This window comes from Octopus sinensis, linkage group LG11 (genome assembly GCF_006345805.1).
Source record: "Octopus sinensis linkage group LG11, ASM634580v1, whole genome shotgun sequence".
Classification (NCBI taxonomy): Eukaryota; Metazoa; Mollusca; class Cephalopoda; order Octopoda; family Octopodidae; genus Octopus; species Octopus sinensis.
Window position 1 is genome coordinate 7822345 of NC_043007.1, and position 22500 is coordinate 7844844.

Below are 22500 nucleotides of genomic sequence, written 5' to 3' on the forward strand. Positions count from 1 at the left end.
AATGGGGATGTCTTTGGTTTTCATGAGTCCCTCTTTTGTTTGGAGGTGTAGGACTGTTTGCCATTTATTCATAGAGTGCTCTATGAATTTTATGATTGTTGGTGCTACTTTGTTAATGGCTAGTGTTTCGAGGATCCATGTGTGGGGGATGCTATCAAACGCCTTTTTGTAGTCAATCCAGGCCATACTGAGGCCTTTCTTCTTTCTGTGGCTGTCTTCAGTTACGGCTTTATTAATCATTAGTTGATCTTTACAGCCATATGAGCCTTGCGGCATCCTTTCTGCTCTTCTGGGAACAGTTTGTTTTCGTCCAGGTGCTTGTTCAGCCTTTGCGATATCACTGCAGTAAATGCCTTGAACATAGTAGGGAGGCAGGTTATTGGTCTGTAGTTTTCTGGTTTTGTTGTTTCATTTGATTTGGGAATTAAGATGGTTTTCCCCTTCGTGAGCCATTCAGGCATTGTCTCTGGCTCTGCTAGTATGCTGTTAAGTTTTCAGCCAGCTTTTTGTGCATTCCTGTTAGATATTTCAACCAGAAGTTGGGGATCTTGTCATGCCCAGGTGCTTTCCAGTTGCTTAGTTTTTGCAGTGCCTGGGTGACCTCTTCAGTTGTTATGGGGTCCAAAGTTGTTCAGATGCCGAGTTTGTTATTTTGATACTCCTTTTTTTGGCTGTTCGTTCGCCGACCATATTTCTCTCCAGAATTCTTCCAATTCTTCTGCCGTTGGTGCTGCAGTGACTTCTATTTTTATTTTTCTCAGTTCTTGGTAGAACTTTTTGGGGTTGGAGTTGACCTTTTTGTTCTGTTCAAAGAAGCGTTGGCGTTTCTCGTACCGGCGGATCCTTTGAGCTTTGGCAAGGATATCTTGCTTCAGCTTTTCTTTTATCTTCGGCAAATCTTTTTCTGTGATGTTATATTTGCGGAGCATTTTTGTTCTCTTTTTGTTGCTCAGTAGCGTTGCTTGTTTGCTGATTTCATTAAGAATCGACAGGTCTTTTCTAATTTTTTTTTTTGTTTTGGATGTTATTTATCCACAGGGTTTGTTGGGTGGTGGTACTCCTGTTTGGGCGGGTTTGGGTGAGTATCCAGCTTCTTTTGTGGCTGCAGTGGCTGCTGCGTATATCAAGTCATTAGTTTCAGTGATATCACTTTTTTTTGTTTCAGTGGCTAGTTCAGTGACGGCTAGGTTTATGTTGTTTATAATTGGTGTTGTTATTGCGTTTATTTTTATTCTTGGGAGGTATGGTCGGTGGTCCATTTTGGGCTCTGTGGTTTTTCAGTTCTTTGATTATTTTATTTTTTATATTATCATAATCATTAGGCTCCCCTTCGTTGTTTACATCGTGATTGTTGGGAATGTTGCGTTTGTCTTCGTGTTTTACAGTTTCAGTGTTTATATTATTGGGCATTGTTGTGTGGCTTCTATCTACATTTTCCTGGTGTATTTTTTTCTTTTAAATGTTCTATTTCTATTTCTGATGTTTTTTTGGCTTTGAGAATGTATCTTCGTACGTTAGCTAATTTATTAGGGTTCATTGCTGTATCCAAGTCTATATCTCTATTATTTTCCTTCCATATTTTATATGTATGTGTTGTATTTTCATTTTTTGGGTAGAGCATTGCTGTGAAGTATGCGTGTAAGATAGAAATGTATTCCTCACGTGTCCATTTACGTCTTTTGGGTTATATTTGCGGGACATGAGGTACAACGTCCGGCCCATTATTTTGACGGTCGTCATTTTCGTAAGGTACCGGTCCGTTTATTTCTGTTGTCACATTATTTCGCACGTGTAGTTTTTCGTACATTTTTTGTTGTAACTTTAATGTACGTACCGCTCGATTGTTATTCTTGGGTTGAATAGTATCGGTGGCATTTAATTTCTTCGTAGTTCCTTTGTACATGGTGTTTGAGGTCGGGGATGATCGTTTTGTTCCACGCATGTTTACATGTGTTGTGTTAGAGGTGGAGATAATATCGAGTCAAAATACATCATTTCGTTTCGAAAATAGTAATAAATTTCAATTAGTATTACTTACTCGGATATAGTCCAATTCTTTGTTAGTAAATCTTTGGCTCCATAGGGTGTCCTTGTTTTCGATGTTTGTGGATAGATTTCGGAGCTCTGTATTTTCCTTCTTACATCTTAAACGTCCCCGGTGTTCTTCTTCTTCTTCTCTTCTTCTTCTTCTTCTTATTATTATTATTATTATTATTATTATTATTATTATTATTATTATTATCATCATTATGGCGGTGAGTTGGCAGAAACGTTAGCACGCCGGGAGAAAGGCTTAGCTGTATTTCGTCTGCTGCTACGTTCTGAGTTCAAATTTCACCGAGGTCAACTTTGCTTTTTTTCCTTTAAGGGTCGATAAATTAAGTGCCAGTTGAATATTGTGGTTGATCTAATCGACTGGCTCCCTCTCCCCCCACCCAAATTTCAGGCCTTGTGCCGATAGTAGAAAGGATTATTATTATTATTATTATTATTATTATTATATTATTATTATTATTATTATTATTATCATTATTATTATTAAAGCAGTGAGCAGGCAAAAACATTATGGCGCCGAGCAAAATGCTTAGCGGTATTTCGGACGTCTTTACGTTCTGGGTTCGAAATCTACTGAAATTTCTTTTGCGTTGCATCCCTTTTGGGGTCGATGAAATAAGTACCAGTTGAACACTGAGGTCGATGTAATCAACTTATCCCCTCCCCCAAAATTGCGGGATTTGTGACAAAATTTGAAAGCATCATCATTATCATTATTCAAATTCTTGGGCTGACGGTATCGACTAATTCCCTCCACTGAAAATTGCTGGCCTATGCTACAAACAATTATTAAATGCCAGAGCAGATTCGGGATAAGACAACTTTTGGTGGTGGTGGTGGTAGATGGTAGAATGCTGGATTAAATGTTTTGCGGTATCTAATTTGTTTCATTTCCCACAGGGGAATAAACATAGAGGAGACAAATAAGGACAGACAAAGGGATTAAGTCGATTACATCGACTCCAGTGCGTAACTGGTACTTATTTAATCGACCCCGAAAGGTTGAAAGACAAAGTCGACCTCGGCGGAATTTGAACTCAGAACGTAACGGCAGACGAAATACCGCCAAGGATTTTTACCCCGCGTGCTAACGATTCTGTCAGCTCGCCGCCTAATTAAAACCCCGCACATTTTATTCTTTCAACAGCAGGAGGAGGAGGAGGCGGAAGAAGGAACAGAAAGAAATATCGTGGAGGGACGATAAGGGTAATAATGACTCGAAATATTGTGCTACACAAATACATGTTTTGTACATTCCTCTGTCGCTGTTCATGACAGATTGGGTTTTGTTGTTTTGCTGTAGCTGCTCTTAAATATTATATCTGTTGTTGAGTTTACTGCAGTTATTGTTGATGATGATGGTAGTGGGGGTGGTTGGCAGTGACACCGCAGATGCTGCTCATGATAAATACTGTCGCTTTTACAGCCTCCCTCTCATCAACACGATATTAATCACCATCGTTGCTTTCTCGACGACACCACCACCATCATCATAATCATCGTCACCATCGTCGTCGTTATCATTATTATCATCATTATCGGCATCATTATCATCATCATCATCATCAACAGCAGCAGCGACAGCAATATCAACATCACCGATACAACAACCCCTAACCAATTCAATCAGCATTTGTCTCGTGTCTCAATTGTCAATGTCACAAACCCATCTACAGTTAGTTTCCGCAGAGCAGTTACGGAAATTAGTAGTAAATGAATTGTGGGAAACTGCAGTAACTCTCTTTTATGTAAAGGTCTTGGGTATTTCAAGTTGAAGGCATTCCGATAGCTGTTGAAATAATATGAAGGCACCCCGTTTGTGACACACTCACATAAGGTTTTTCTGAAAGATATCTTATTGGACCATACATATGGCTGGAATTAACCCTTCGTCCGACCAAAGCATTTCCATGAATTTGTCTTAAACATCCATACATGTTTTCAAACTTCTAGATAGATTTTGTTTCTTACATTCTGAGTAACATAAAGCTTTCCTTTCAGGAGTTCCATATTACTCCAGTGATTAAAACGAATTGGAAACGTGTATGTGATACATGAGGGTCACGGAGGCGTTAAGATCTTCTCCAAGAATTTCAACATTACTAAGATTGATTTGTTAAACAGCGTAAGTTGAAGATCTATTGCAAAGGAATTAAGAAATGTAAAAATCGGGATATCAAATTTAATTTACCTGATTTATTACCTTATTTAAATAAATTATGATCAATATAAAATTGCATCAAAATTTGCATCAAATTTTTCTGAAAATTAATGTCTCTTTCAAATGGTCGTACTGCGAAATGATGGCTTTACCGAAACGGTTTTTTAGTAAATATTTAAAGACTAAACATTGTGGCTGAAACATAGTTACATTAAATAATTATGAAGGCGAGCAAAATATGGTGCGATATATTTAATTAATGAGAGAAAATGTTTTTCTTTAAGGATTGAAAAATTCTCTTCTGTTTAAAGAAAATGAACAACCAATAAGAAATGATCTCACAATGCACTCACAAGCACAACTTTCACCTCACTCTTGCCATCGCAAATGCTTCATCACTGCCCTTATTTCTACACATTCGCACACACTCTCATATCTTCACATCCATTCTTTCACACCACCCATATAACGATTACACAAACAACCTCTTCCTACACCAATAACCAACGCTACCCTAAACAGGCACAAACAAATGCATAATGCATGCACCACCCTGACACAAGCCGGCTTCAAGAGACACCCTGATGTATGCATCTACACACTCGCTACTTCCTCTCTTCTTCATTACCCATGGAAAAGCATCACCTCCCCATTTCTAACCTCTCTCTCTTTCTTTTCTCTCTCTCTCTCTTCCCTCCCCTCTCTCTCTCTCTCTTCTCACTATGCCTCTCTTTTCCTTTCCTTCTTCCAAGTGGAGAATTAACACCCGAAACGTTGAGTAACTCTCTTTCCCCATTAAGCGCTAAACTAATAATATTCCTGTCAAACTGTGCTCTACCTGTGTATTTGTGTTCATTGCATATAGACAGACAGACAGACAGATATAGATAGAGAGAGACGGAGAGAGAATCGGAGAGAGAGAGAGAGAGAGAGAGAGAGAGAGAAGAGAGAGAGAGAGAGAGAGAGAGAGAGAGAACTATTACATGAATTGGCCTTCGCAAACGAAAGAAAGTCAAGGTGTTTATGTCTTCTCACGATTACATACGAACCTAAAATAATTAGCGAAATTATAATCTATGTCACTAAGGCATATTCTTTCGAGGGTCACGGCTGGTTCTTAATATATGTAGTAATGCAAAAAATTATTTCAAATTACATACCTTTTTCTGCAAGTCTTTCGAGACGAATTCCTTTCCAAAGAGTGAAACAGATCATTCCATATGCCATGGACATAATAAAAATTGGTACAAGCAGTAGAACCAAATCCAACAAACTCGTATAGATCTGCTCTCCAATTTTAGCCGGCCATTTTTCTTCACACTTACTAAATGATATGTAAGGTACCAGTTTGTTGTAAGTGGCGATTGGTATTGTAATCATAGCTGACAGTGCCCAGCATATAACGATTGAGATGTAAGCGTGAGTGACTGTTTGCCAACTGCGTGACTGGAGAGGTCGGCAAATGGCGAAGTATCGTTCCAGAGAAATTGCGACCAAAGTGAAACAGCTTACGGCCACTGAAACAGCTGAAAGAATAAAGAAAGAAAGAAGCAGAGTATTAGTAAAGTTATTCTTCATTCAGAGATTTCTTGTTAGAATATATACAAATGTAGGAAGGTGTTGAAGTAAATGAAAAGCTAAATGCCTACTCGATTGTTTGTTGTTTCTTACCAAAATGTTCTGAATATAAATCTTTGATCTTTCATCCTCGTAGTGGAACATTAACAGAGCAGCCGACAGTGTTGGAATATAAAAAGAGAGCAGTGTTTTAATGCTTTGCTAGAAGCACACAGTCTTTATTCGTGCGAATACGAGAAGCGTAAGAGTGTCAGGTTAAACTGTTGCTGACGGTATGTTGCTGCTGCTGTTGAGCGAACGGTCTTCGTCCCAGAGCTCGCAAGATGGGAGAAGTCCGAAACGTGGTCCTTTGCTATTCGTAAGATCCGCAGAAGAGAAAGCAGGTCAACCCCCGGCACCGAGAGCATCGGCGGATGGATGAATGCGCATCCAGGCTCAGCGGTTGCGTAGGAAGTCGGGGACAAGAAACAGGAAGAAAGAGTGAGAGAAAGTTGGGGCGAAAAAGTACAAAAGTACACCACCCCCTGCCGGAGCCTCGTGGAGCTTTTAGATGTTTTCGCTCAATAAACACACACAACGCCCGGACTGGAAATCGAAACCGCGAGTCTGCTGCCCTAAACACTGGGCCATTGCGCCTCCACTGCTCTGAGGTCAAATTTCGATGAGGTCAGTTTTGCTTTTCTTTCTCCCTTCCATGATTGACAACTTGAAGTACAGTACTTAATGCTGAAAGCTTTTTCTTACAGCTTTCTGAGTTCAAATCCCGCTGAGGCCAATTTAATGCTTTTTTCACCTTTCCATGATTGATAAATACTTTATTTTACAATATTGTAATCGGCTCAAATTCCGCCGAGGTCCACTTTGCCTTTCATCTATTTGGGGTCGATTAAAAATGTACCTGTTACGCACTGGGGCCGATGTAATCGACTTAATCCCTTTGTCTGTCCTTGTTTGACCCCTCTATGTTTAGTCCCTGTGGGCAATAAAGAAATAAATATTTTAATCGGCCAAAGTCCTTCCCCGGAAATATATGGCCTTATGTCAGTGTTAGTAACCAATGTTATAAAACTTCCTTTTAAAGTCAGTTGTCGAATCACCATCGCAAGTGGATGTCTTCGATTCTAGTATATTCCTGATAAATATTCAGTGTCGACATAGTAAATATTAGTCACGATTTGGGGGTCCCTTCTAATAGCTGACCTTTTATCTTTGCCAAAAGTAATTATTAGAACAGATAAGTGAGGTAAAGAGACAAAATGAAGCAGTATATATATATATAGGGAGAGTTTACGAAAAAAAAAAACGAATGACGAAGACAGGTGGTGTACAAAACAAACAGATGTATTAGTATAACGCTCAGGAATAGAAAAAGTCTTTTACGTTTCGAGCCTACGCTCTTCTACAGAAAGGGGCACAGAAAAAACAAGGAGAGAAAAAATGTATGTAGTGGCTAACGATCTATCATGGCGATCTATCATATATATATATATATATTATATATATATATATATATATATATATATTATATATATATATATATAGGGATACTGAAACAGTTACCCTTACGTTTTAAAAACATTCATAAGAAACATTCCACTGTGATATTTATTAATTATATACTCAAAATGAATTCAACTAGAAAGACTCGAAGCAGCCTTCCGAACAGCTAGTCCTCTCTCAAATCACACTTACATCTTGAAAAATAACGTGATACTTTAGATAATGTGGTCCTAGATAACTATAAATAGACATGTTTGTCATGGTTGGAATAATTTTGAGTATCGGTTTGCTCGGATGTGAATTGCAGCTAAACAAATGGAAAGAAGCTGTGTAGTTAGGAAGATCTCATGGAAAGTATGTGATTTCGAGTTCAATCTCATTGCACTCTACCTCAAGCTAGTAATTTCTCCCATAACTTTGGATCGATAAAAGCCTTGTAAATTAAATTTTGCAGCGGAGAAACCCTATGAAAATCTGTCAGAGGCACCCTGAAGAGTGGAGGTATCAGTTTTCTGGTTGACGATCACCATCAGGCCATTGGCTACCTTTTGTGGAACCATTCTTCATAAGTCACCCACCTTCAGCCGATCGTCCCTGGGTCCCTATACAAGTGCCATTGCTCTTCCTCTGTTAGCTACACCGTTAAAACAAAGTAGAACAAGGGGTAAACTTGAGAAGAATCGAACCTGCAACCCACTTTCTGCTTCCAATCAGAAGCTGTATATTTTCACTGCAATCATGATTACTTTGCTAATTCCTTTTTTCCCTGAAATCTATCGATCTGTTTAGTCATTCATCGATAGCAATCATCTCTAAAGAATAGAAATAAATATTTTATCGAAAGTGACTATCTTGATGCGCGCGCACACACACATACAGACACTCATTTATATGTGTGTGCGCGTATCTATGAGTATATGTATGTGTGTTTATACATACACGCACACACACATATATATATGTATATATATATATAATATATATATATATATATATATTATATATATATATATATAAATAGATATAGATAGAGATATAAATATATATATATATATATATACATAGCTAGAAATAGATATATGTATACACATACACACACGCACACACATACACACATACATACACTCACAGACATATATGTATATGTGTGAATGTATAAAAATACCTGTGTGAGAGAGCGTGTGTGTAGATGAGATGCATAGAGTGTAAATATATCCATTTGTATGTTAATTATAGAGTCTTGCCTTAAATTACCGAATTCAACGCGAAAAGAAAACAAATTTGTTCGTAATATTTCGATAAGAACTTTCATATTTTCCACTTGTAGAAACCAAGACAATTATTAGACATTTTTATCATTTCTCCGGATGTAGCTATGATTTTTTTTTATTCTTTCCCTAAAAAAAAACAACAAAATTTTTTTATGAAGGCAAAACTGATATCTATAATCACATTAATTCTAAATTCACTGTAATTGAGCTTCTGTAAATATATCTTTATCTGAAACCGAAACACTCCTCACCTTTGGTGTTACTTGAGTAGTTCCATAACCCGCTCAGCCACTCACACCACCAACCCTTTCACAGCAGGAATGAAACAAGAAACAGTCGTGTGAGAGGCTGAGTCGATTCGGGGTCAGACAATGGAGTCTCTGCTCCCCCCTCCACCCCATCGCTTAATGTTATTGCTATCATTTTATATGGCGTTAATATGTCTCGGTTGGTTTCTGTGTTGAACCAAGGAGTTTCTACACGATCGCTCGACTCACCAAAAATAGCAGCCAAATCTCCTTCAAATCATATCCTACCGTCTTAAACAAGGGATTTATTGGGCTATCTACGAAATGCTCACGAATGGAACGCCTTTCATCATAGCTCTGTTTTTTCTATATTTCTTTTCAGTACTGATGTGGAGCTAAGCAGCGACATTTTGGCCGTCTTCACATCCTAAGTTCAAATTCCGCCGAGGTTCACTTTGCCTTTCATCTTTTCGGGGTCAAAGAAAATCGACTTATCCATCCCAATACCCTGAAATTGCTGGCCTTGTGCCAACATTTGAAATTAGAACACCAGAGAAAAAATGCCTAGCAGCATTCCGTCCGTCTACATGCTCTGAATTCAAATTCGGCCGAAGTCGATAGAATTAGTAGCAGCTGAGCATCGGGGTCAGTGAAATCCATGAACCCTTTCCCCTTAATTTCGGACGTTATTCTGGAAAATGTTGACAAAAAGTAAAAGAAAAACAGTTCCGTTGATAATTGAAGATGTTGACGTTGTTGTTAGGGTGGTGGAGATGTTGGTGATGCTGCTGCTGCTGATGATGATGATGATGTTGATGTAGAGCGAAGCGGTCTTCTGTTGTAAGAGAAGTCCGAAACGTGGTCCTCGTAAGACCCGCAGAAGAGAGAGCAGGTCAACCCCCGACATCGAGAGCATCGACGGATGGATGAATGCGCATCCAGGCTAAGCGGTTGCGTAGGAAGTCGGGGACAAGAAACAGGAAGAAAGAGTGAGAGAAAGTTGGAGCGAAAGAGTACAACAGGGGTCACCACCATCCCCTGCCGGAGGCTTGTGGAGCTTTAGGTGTTTTCGCTCAATAAACACACACAACGCCCGGTCTGGGAATCGAAACCGCGATCCTCCGACCGCGAGTCCGCTGCCCTAACCATTGGGCCATTGCGCCTCCACTGCTGCTGCTGCTGCTGGTAGCGATGATGGTGAAGGTATTGTTGTAGTTCGTGGTGATGGTGTTGTGTCTTCAGATGTGGTGGTAGTGGTAGTGGTGGTGGTAACGTTGTTATTGAGTATTGTTGTTGTTGTTGTTGTTGTTGTCACTCTAATTGAAGCAATGAAGACCTACACTCAACAATGACGAAATAACTCAATGAATTAGAACTAAAAGACATTTTAGCTGCTTTTTGTTTTTTGTTTTTTTTGTGTCCGTTTTCGTTACAATTTTGTTATTGTTTTTGTTGTTGGTTGTTTTGCTTTCATTTTTTGTATTTTGCTAAGGTTTTTATTCTTTGTTATTTTTTTATTTTAGAATAGTTTTTAAGAAACTTTTGTTGCAAGTTGTAATCTTTTTGCTTTTCTATACATTTTCGCCATCATTACCTCCACCTTAGCGAAGGCGGAGGTATTGTTTTCAGTCGTGTTTGTTTGCTTGTTTGTCCATGGACAAGATATCTCAAGAACCGCTGGATGGATTCTGATGAAACTTTCGGGGATGTTTGGTCTCATGACTGGTACAAACTGATTAGATTTTGGGATCGATCTGGTATCGGACAAGGATTCTGGATTATTTTTCCGCTTTTTTTAAACTTAATTTTTGAGATCGGTCGGGTTCGTTTTTCGTCTTCTCGTTTGTGAGAGAAGTCGAGTTTATTTCCGATATTCTCGTTTTAAAACTCATCTACGGCTGATCCTTGAGAGGACGTTGGTGTTGCCTTGGCAGAGGTTTATTTTCCATGTGTGCGTGTGTAAATGCGTGTATTTGCATATGGGTGCGTATGGTGAGCTTACGTGTGTATGCGTATGTCTTTCTGTGTGTGGCTTTCTCTATGTATAATTGTTTGCAGTTGTATATGTTTGTATATATACGTATACGGTGTGTTTGTGTATGTATATGGATGTAAGAGAGAGATAGACTGCGGGTATGTGTATGTATGTGTATGTATGTGTGAATGTTTGTAGGACTGTATACGAGTATATGTTTGTGTATTACTGTGTGTGTGTTTGTGTATTTGTGCATGTTTGTGAATGCATTGAAAAGAGAGTGTATGACACGAAGATTTGAATTACTTCTAAGACATCGTTTTTATATTCATCCATTACAAACGGTGTTGGCTGAAAATCTAGTCGTAAATTCTAGAGTACAGTATAGATTTCTAAAGACACAAAGCAACGTTAATGTTCCACTGTATATCAGTATATACAAACACACAGACACGCATATATCTATGTTTGTGTGTTTATGCATGTAAATATATATATATATATATATATATATATATATATATATATATATTATATATATATATATATATATATATATATATATATATATATATATATATATATCTGTAAATGTAATATGTGACAATTATTCGGTAGCCAAGATAAAACTCTGAGTTTCGGATGCCGAGGTGGAAATCCACACCACCATCTCTTCAGTTATCCGGCCATCGGAAAAACGCTATGAAAAGGGACCGTTATAGCGTTTTTCCGATTTCCACCTCGGCATCCGCAACACAGAGTTTTATCTTGGCTACCGAATAATTGTCACATATTACATTTACAGATAAATTCCTCTATTTACATAATATTGAGGTCTCTTTCTTTCTTTTGTTATTTTACCGTTTTTACCAATATATGTAATATATATATATATATATATATATACGTATGAAATACATGTGTGTGCGCGTTTGTGTAGGTGTGTATGTGAGAGAGAGAATTTTTCTGCCAACCTGAAATTCTCTGTTACTCATCGATTCATATTAACAAGAATTTGTTTTGTTCTTCTGTTTCCATTTTTTCCTAATAAAGAAGAAACCATGCAACACCCAACTTCTTTTCCTTCTTTTATTGCTTTGTTTTTTCTTCCTCTTATTTCTTTCAAACCTTTAAAGTGTGCTAAAATTATTGCATAAAATAACACCAGCTTTATATTCTAAATACAAGTGATTGTAAAAGCACTTTGGCTGGATCGTTAAGAAGTTTGCTTCGCAATCACAAAGATCTTGGTTTCCATCCCTTTGTGTGGCATTTGACCACAATGCTACGAAGCAGTTTTTCTGACGCTCTAACGATTCTAATAGTTTGTCACAAATCTATAATGTACAATCGAAAATATTTCGGTCGTATGATATTTAGCATTACTTTAATATTATCAACCGAAACTACTCGACTTTAATTAAGAATTGCTTCTGACACAGACACAAGATTTTAAATTTTGGAGAACGAGAATAGTCGATGAAAATGACTCTGTACTTCAGTGGTACTTTATCTCATCACCTCCGGCGGGATGCAAGGTAAAGCGAAACTTGTCGTGATTTGAAATCAGGAAACATAAAGAGCTGACTAAATATCGCAAGGTTTTTTGTTCGACGCTCTAACATTTCTACCAATCAACTGCCCTAAAAAAGAAAGACAAAGTTGACATGGTATGAATTGAACTGAAAGCAGATTGAATCAGAAAAGACTCCATAAGGACGTTTAGTCACGTTCTATTGAATCTACAAATATGATCTCTGCTAATAAGAATTGTTTCTGAAACAAGCACAAGGCCTCGAAGACAGGTTATTCGGTTATATCGATTCCATTACTCGGGTAATACTTTATCTTATTGACCCCTGAAGGATAAAAGACAAGATTGGCCCGTATAAGATTTAAACTCAGCACGAAATGAAGCCGTAACTAAATACCGGAAGGCATTTCGTCGGACGCTCAAGCAACGATTCTGCTAATTAACCACACTTGATATTCAATAATAATGCTCTTAAGACGATAAAATTATGTGAAAGGAAAATAAAATTAGCACTAGCAAAATAAATAAGCTTCAATCCGGAAATGAACGAATGTGATTAATAATGCTATATCTTAATAAGACGGTCGCTAAGTGAGAATCTGTCGGCTGCAGCTGTTCGATCACTCTCGAATGAGCAGACGATGTGTTTGACTGCATGGCAATACACGGTTATAAGGAATACCATTACGCATTCTCACATATTTTTGCGTGTACATTTATATATATCTGTGTGTGTGTGTGTGTGTGTGTGTGTGTGTGTGTGTGAGTGTGTGTGTGTATTACGATACAGATATATTCAAACAAATAAGTAGATATGCTTATATACGTAATACCTACACACAAATGTTTTCGTATAGATATCGTTACATACACATTAACGAATGGCAATATTTTCACATACATACAGATATTTGTGCATACGTATATGCTTCAAAATAACAACACACACGCATACACTCACTAACATACAAACTAACAAATACACAAGTATATAAATCTATACACACTTGCATGTGTGTACACTCTAAAATAAACAATTATACTGATATACGACAATCTATGCAAATGTATATACGTGCGTATGTGTATGCGTATGATTGTATGTATATATACATATATATACAATTGTCTATGTACAATTACGGATATATATATCTGTGTATATATATACATATATACATATGTATATGTACAAAGAATATATATATATCTGTGTATATATATATACATATACATACATACATATATATATATATATATATATATATATATATATATACTTTGATACTTTGATACTTTGATACTTTGATATATATATATATATATATATATATATATATATATACGTTTAAATATTTATTGGCTAAACTGGCAATATGACCATTCCGAAATATAACAATATATATATATATATATATTATATATATATATATACATATACATATATATATATATATATATATAATATATATATATTATATATATATAATATATATATATATATATAATATATATATATATATATATATATATATATATATATATATATCTATATATATAATCAAAAATAAGCAACAGGAATGAATCCGGTAATTTAGTACAATTGTTTCATGCCGAGAATTTTCAGCTAATTTTATATAGGATTTCCAATAACGTGTATGTATATATATATATATATAGACACACACATACATACTTACATATAGTGAATTCATATATATATATATATATATATATATATATATATAAGAATGTTTTGCATAATAAGATAAAAAGCCAAGGTTATGTAGATATTACAGCATTTATAGATAGGAGGTCTTACAGCTGTTTCCAGGATATTTATTAATTATATCCCTTCATCAGAGACGGTGTGAGAGGATGGTTAAGTAATAGTTAGTTTAGATGTGATACAAAATAGAGAGTGAGGTGGAGGAAAGAAAATAGATGCAAGATATGTATGAAGTTGTAAATCCATTTTAGAGGCATAATGGTATATATGCAATATTCCAATATCCTATGAGTTTATAAGCAATGTAAGATTCCCTTGGCTTTTTATCTTATTACGCAAAGAAAATTCTTGTATACACACACTGGCATAGAACCAACATTGAACCCTTTATTCGCAATATTACCGAATCTGGAACTTAACTATGGTCTGTCTATAGCACTTATTCAGCTTTACCTGACACCTTTGAATCTCAATGACACCATTATCTCTTGTATATATATATATATATATATATATATATATATATATATATATATATATATATATATATATATATATATATATATATATATATATATATATATGCATATATATATATATATATATATATATATATGAATTCACTATATGTATGTATGTATGTGTGTGTCTATATATATATATATTATATATATATATATACACACACACACACACACATCGTATATATAATAAGAAGAAATGCGAAAGTGAACGTCAGTGTGTCACACTTTTTCAGCTTTACTCCTCTGACCCCCTCTCTCACTATTCTATGGCATTTCTACTGTTCCTCATGCTTTACCCCTCTCTCACTATTCAATGACTCTTCTACTAATTTTCATTCTTGTTTTGTTTCTGTTTTTTTCTTAATCCTAACATTTTGAAAAAATCTTTCTCTGAATATTATAATTGTATCAAGTAATTTAACCATAACAAGTTCTTCAAAACGTTCGGAACTGAAATTCGTATTGAACTCCCTCTCTCATACAATGTTGCCTCTCATAACTCTCTACCATAAAAATGCTGGAAATTTAGTATTTTTTCAGATATTAATAAAATTTGTCGGACCTATTTCATACCGTCGGAGCAATGGAAACTTAGCGCTCTCCGACTGCACGAAAATAGTTTCGACTAATTTTATTATTACCTTAAAAATACTAAAATATACAAAATTTCAGACATATTTATTGTCAAATACGTTTAGAGCAAATCCAAACCATAAAAATCGCACTTTAAAATAGTGTTTAGTCACTGTGGTGTAATTTGCCTTCAAACTACGAACTGGAGTTTATATAAGTACCAGTTATTATAAATAATTGTTTGTACGAAAAGGCCGTGTGTACATGGAATGGTCTTTAAATTAAGTGGCAGCAGAAGAATTATCGTCGAATTTTTAAAGGGTAAGTTTATTGTTGCCTATGGCCAGCTATATATTGGTTATTCAAGTGTAAGGAATGGAAACAAGCTATTTGTACTGACCCCGAATGGAAAAACAAAAAAAATGTTGTTTATCATTCAGCTTTGCAATAAGTTCCAAATCGACAAATTATATCATTGTTTTGATGGAAATTGTTCATTGCTTGAAAAATATTGGTCGAGTTTAATAAAATTTAATATGTACTCAGTGCATGAAGTGTCATTGTAGGGCCCAAAGCCTAATGAAGATCCTTCCGTAGGAGCTAGCTTAAGCGTTGCCGAATCGGGCGGCTTTTAAGCTTGTATATAAATAAATATGCATGACTGTATGCTTATAATGTATATAGATAAAAAGTAGACAGATATATTTACAGACAGATACAGACAGACAAATAAATCGATAGATAGATAGATATATAGATAGATAGATAGATACTATGTGCGAGTGAGTGTGCGTGCGCGTGTTTGTGTGTGTGTGTGTGTGTGTGTGTTTGTGTGTGTGTGTGTGTGTGTGTGTGGTGTGTGTGTGTGTGTGTGGTGTGTGTGTGAGCATAAATACGTGTATGTATATGTTTATCGTGTGCTTGCGTTTCTGCTAGTTTATTAAAACTCTGAAACAGTGTTTACATTTCAATAACAAGCTTTGCGTAACGGAAGGCAAACAGTTTAGTGCTGAACCAAAATATTTACCGTCCAAAGTAATTGTTTACTTTCTGTGCATTCCCTTACACGCCACAAAGCTCACGTTGAAGAATCATTGAACCCCTCTTTCTTTTGTTCCCAAGTTACCATTTCGGTCACTCCCTGTTTCCCACCAGCAATTTTCCTTTCTCCGAAGTCCTCCCCGGTTACTTTGGTAAAATCATATCCCTTTACGCAGATATTATGCCCTTCCATATCAAAGACACTAACTTTTCGAGCTCTTTTTTTAATTTCCACAACATCTATTCCCAACGGATGTGAAATCTTTACGCAGTCTTCCGCCACAACTATACATTCTTAGACTGTAATTATGGTTCTTAAACCTTGCACAACCAACCCGAACTCGTTCTTACTAAGTTTTTCTTTTCTCTTTCTCTAGTGAAGTCTACTGGCATCCTACTGGTGTGCCCATAGGTCGCTAGATGGATCCCAGTTACGCCAACTTCTTCGTGAGCTAAACTGAAGCATTATAATTTCTCCCAGTTATCTGGAATCACTTTGGTATTATATGGTTGTTCTATTGACAATTGTATAGAAGTCACAATCTCTCCCTCTCCCTCCCTCTCTCCCTCTCTCTCTCCCTCTCTCTCTCTCTCTCTCTCTATCTATCTATCTATCTATCTATCTATCTAGCTATCTAGCTATCCCTGTCTTAGGATGAACTCACTGTCGTCGTTACATTACCAACACCTACTCTTTTGTGATTTCCCACGATACACCCGTGTTACTATCGATACCTCTGATATTTCTGTGTCTCTACATTATGAACCCGTTGGCTCACATTTCCAGTTCGGCTTTTCTCTCTTCACACCGGATTCTCTTCTGGCAAATCTTCTTGCTTAGGCCGTCTATACACCAAATATTCGGATTACCTTTCCAAAAGCGAATAAATGCAACAAATCTTAGTACATGGCTACTCTGAATCTACAATCAATACCGCAGTTCGCCGAATACGAAGCACTGACAGAATTTCAGTATCTTTTACACACACATACACACACTCACTCACACATGCACACACACACACATCCAAAGACAAGGTACCTTTTGTACTACCATTCAACCTGCTTCTAAACACTTTTCTTCCCTATCAAATCATATATCGGCATTTTCAGCTGCTCCTCTTCTATATGTTACAGTTCTCTCTTAATCTCCAGTTGTACATTTATAAACAGCCTACACATGCCACAGACCACATTGTAAACAACTTTATATACTCTACAAATCTCTCTACACGGGTAAAACCAGCCTCGTCTAAATATCGTCCCGAGAGCATCTAACCGAGCTCTGTAAAAGCACGCGCCATTTTTCAAGCCTGTATTTAGAGATTTCAGTTCGCCGAATACCCGCGACCAACCTCTCAATTTGGGAAATTCCATTCTCTCATTCATTCTATATATCACACCCCACGCTACACCCGCAAACGCAAACAAGATCGTCTCATCTTTCCTCAACGAACTTCCTTGCCCGCCGGCTTTAATTTCATTCTCGTAGTAAATTTCCTTCTCTTTAACACATTTATATTTTTATAAATATATAGGCACCGGTGTGGTCCTGTGGTAAAACGTTTGTTTCCCAACAACATGGGACAGAGTTCTGTCTCATTGCGTGGCACATTGGGCAAGTGTCTCCTACTATCGCCTCGGGAGACCAAAGATTTGTGAGGGAATTTGGCTGACAAAACTGAAAGAAGCGCGTGCGTGTATATATATATATATATATTATATATATATATATATTATATATATATATATATATGCGTGTCTGTGTGCGTGTATGCATGTGTATGAAAGAATGTGTGTATGTCGGCTGCCACTGCTTGACAACCGGTGTTGGTGTGTCTACGTCCCCGCACGTTAGCAGTTGGGACAAAGAGACCGATAGAACAGAGTTATCCTCTGTGACCACTTATGATTTTGTTTTGAGTTTAGACAACATATGCTGATCGCTAGCATTTCAAATCGTAACCTTGTAGCTGTGATCTGATAATTTAACCAATAATCATCAATATTTCTTTCGTTTTCTTGGAGGTTTTTGTGCTTTTTTTACGCTTAGAGTTGTTGAGTCATAAATATTTGATGGTTCTTCGTCACCGAAGACGGTAACTTATCGGAAATATATTGAATAAGTTGGCATCAGGCATTAGACCCATTTAGCAAACAAAAGTCTGGATCGACTAATATGGCAGTGAATATATATTACTATAAACTATGATCCTCGTTGCCGTACGTCGGAAGCCCAGTTTAAGGGAGCGTCAGAATAGAGATCTAGATATCCCTGGGTCAATATAGGATTTCGACATATTAACGAGGTCGAATTATGACTAATCGATCAAAATTACAACGATTTGAGTTATTTATTTGGAGAATAAGAGTGAAAAGTCCGTTTCGGTTCCATAAAGGCGTAACGCTGCATAACCATCGTTGAAATAAAGATGTAAAGGAAGAAGATAACGGAAAGCAAAAATTTTTTTTAAAAAAGACTGCTTTTACGACATCTTTACTCTGCATTTGATACCACATGACCGGACTAACGGTGCTAATGAGCGCAAGAAAAATCATCCATGTCATAATTAAGCTCGCCTCCTTTATCATTCATGCTCAGCTAAAATGAAACACTTTGATCAAAACCAAAAGAAAATAAATTTATTTGTAATTTTGTGAAGCAATTTCAGTCTGTAATTAACATTAAATTAACCTTTTATTAAATTATTCAGTATTAAATTAGATTGAACATTTGTGTAAATGACATTATGATTTTTAATTATTACTAATTAGCAGATAGCAATTAAGAATACATTAAAGATAACTTTTCTAAATAACAATGGTTTCTGTCGTAGCATACAAACAAGGACACGTATTTTTATGGAGGGGGAGGGGAGTCGATAAAACTGAGCCCAGATTTGCTTGAAAGAACGGTTAAATCTCTTTCGCATCACACAAGACTGGAGAGGACAATTCACATAGTGTGGATGCGTATATACAAGCCTAAAGACTATATTATGGTTACTGTTTGAGAATCTCTATGCAGAGTTATAATCGACCAGTCGAGAGATGCATGCGCACGCATTCATCCATACAAATTCATATATACACACATATACATTTTTTCTTAACCAGATTCAGCTCGAGAACTGCGGCCATGCTGGGGGGCACCGCCGTTAAAATGTGTATACATATTTACCTGCTTACCTACCTGCGGAGACACGTCCAGACGTGCATACATAGATACGTACATGTATTTATCAAGCGAACATTTATAGGTATCATATGTGTATGCATTTGTAATTATATATAACGAAGTGTTTGTGTGAAGCAGTGTTTAGGTATTTGTTAGGAATCCCACACATCGATGTTTCGATTTTTACCCTCGTCAATACATACATACATACATACATATATATACATATATAATATATATATATATATATATATATATATATATATATATATATATATATATATGTATGTGTATAATATTATTATATATATATATTATATATATATATATATATATATATATATATATATATATATAATATATATATATATAGTATGGATATATTAATATATATATATTATAATATATATATATATATATATATATATATATATATATATGTATGTATGTATGTATGTATGCATGTATGTATGTATATATATACGTACGAAGGCACTCACACATGCAAATATACGCTCACACACGCTCACACACACGTATATGTAATGCAGTTAATACGAGTTTTTATGTTGAAAAGAGGTAAATACATAAATAAATAAATAAACAAATAAACAAACAAGTAAATAAAGACATTCCCAAAGTGGAGGTCATCCATCAGAGTCAATTAATAATAAACCGTAAAGACTGCTCTTTTGATGAAAGAACTATTTCCAGAAATATGAAACAAAACATACGCGAGTTCTACAGACGCGAACAGATCTGATGTAAGCTTCTTCCCGATTAGCCGTGAACTGAAGAGAATCTGCCAAAAATGACCTGCTGGGTTTATGGCATCGTAATGCAATATATTTCTTTGTTATTTTCCTCTGAACGCATTCGGGTTGTAGTTATCCTCACAAAAATGGCAGCACACTTGGTGGATATTTTCTCATTAATTTTCGCTTTTCCTTCCATTTCGCTTTTTTCTTTTTCTTTTATTTGCATTTCAACATTAAGTTTTTTCTTGCATTCTTAAGATATATATAAATGTATAGAATACACAGGATTTCTTTTACTCTTCTTCTTTTAGGCGTTTCAGGCATTCTCAATCGAAGGAGAGGGGCTTTCTCCGTCCGGGTTGCGGATCCGTGGAATAAGCTGCCGGACGAGATAGTGAAGATGCCGACGACCGCTCGGTTCAAAGTCTCCCTTGACCACAAATGGCCTGAACTCTTTGCATGAACACCACCCTGTACATAACTCCATGTCCCCCTACATGGCCTTGCTTTTTGCTTCTTGAGCCAAAAAATTAACTAACTAACTAACTAAAGCTTCTTTCGAATTTGTTTCACTTATTTCTTCATTTATTTTTAAAGTTTGGCACATTTTCTATCGATCGCTTTTGTCGCTAGATAACGCGGTCGTCAACAAACCAACAGCGGTGGTCAAACAGTGGGGGACAAACACAGACTTAACATACACACATGTGCGCGCAACACACACTCACATTGGCGCGCGCGCACGTATATATCTGTGACTTTGCAGCTGTGTTTGTCCCCGCCACCGATGTTGGCTTGTTTTAGGGCGTCGTTCAGCAAGTGTGACCAATGCAACAAGAACCTACCTCAAGTTCAATTTGTTTGACTAAACCATCCAAGGTGGCGACTCACAATGACTGCAGTCCAATGGTTGAAAATATAACCGATTAAAGATAAAAGGTATCTACAGATATGCAGGTATACACACATATACATACATACTACATACATACATACATACATACATATATACATACATACATACATTCATACATACATACATACATACATACATACATACATACATACATACATACATACATACAAACATACATACAAGCATTTTCAATCCAGGAACAAGAAATTTTAACCAAATACCTGATACACAAAAGGGACAGAGATGCAGGAAAGCACCAAAATGTGACAACCGATGCAGACTTTGTGGAGTTAACACCGAAGATATCACCCACATCTTAAGCAGTTTTCTGAAAATGTCATCGCGGTATTATCTACCGATGATGCATGATGTTATAGCTAGGACACTGTATAATGAGATCCGTTGGAAGGGTAACCCCGAGGTCAAAGAAATAAGAACCTACAGTGTGGTAGAAGCCATGGCCACTCATAATAAAAAGGAATACTGGTAGAATGTACCAGTGAAGTCCTCAACAAAATGTAAGCACAACAGGCCTGATGTAATGATTTGGAATAGAGAAGAGAAACTGTGCGCAGTTGTGGAAATTAGCTGCCCAGTGGATGCTAACATAAAGCTGAAGATCAGTGAAAAAGAGAACACCTATGGTGAACTATTGAGAAATCTGCAGTTACTCAGTTTACAAGTTACTTCAGTTTACAAGTTCAGGTTTATACCTGTAATTATTGGGTCCTGGGATATGTAACACACTGCCTAAATACCAATCTTGAGAAATTAGGCTTCTCAAAACCAGAAAAGAGAAAGCTGATTCGAAGACTACAGATCCAATCCATGATTGGAACTGTAAAAATCTGTAAAACTTTCTAGAAGTTTATCATTTAGATATATATGAACATGTCTAGATATGCAACTATATGCATGAGAACACATACATAAAACATACAAATCTGCACGCATACATACGTACATGCATGCAAAAATACCCTGTTGTTAGTGTTGAAATTCCAGTGAAGGAGCCTTGGCTCGAGGTTAGAAACCGGTTATTTCTCTATTGGCAAGAAATCTTGAAATTAAACTGATATCTCCATTCTTCTATTCTTTTATGCATTCATTTTCTCGGCTTCCTATCTTATTTATTTCTCCCTCTCTCTCCCTCCATCACTGCCTCTGTCTCTACCTCTCTCTCTCTCTCTCTCTCTCTCTCTTCTCTCTCTCTTTCTATATACCTCTACCTAGCTAGCTATCTCTATCTACTTATCTACCTGACCATTCATTTATACCATCTCTCCTTAAACTCCCTAATTTCAAGTTCTTTTTATCTCTCCTTTCTCACCTCCCCAACAATGTTTCCCCCGGCAAACCTTCCTCATCTCTGCACATTTAATCCGATCCTTACTGTTTCAAACTGCCCTCTTATAAATAACTCCCAAGTGACGTTTAATCCCCAAAACTAAACAATTAA

General features: G+C 36.4%; 1 protein-coding gene across 1 annotated transcript in view; it reads right to left on the reverse strand.

Moving 5' to 3' along the window:
• Positions 1–22500, reverse strand: part of LOC115217197 (cholecystokinin receptor type A-like) — a 222324-nt gene that overhangs the window by 45684 nt on the left and 154140 nt on the right. Inside the window, exon 2 of the mRNA XM_029786832.2 lies at positions 5377–5742. Within this exon, the coding sequence (XP_029642692.2) occupies positions 5377–5742 (366 nt within the window). The remainder of the gene's footprint in view (positions 1–5376; positions 5743–22500) is intronic.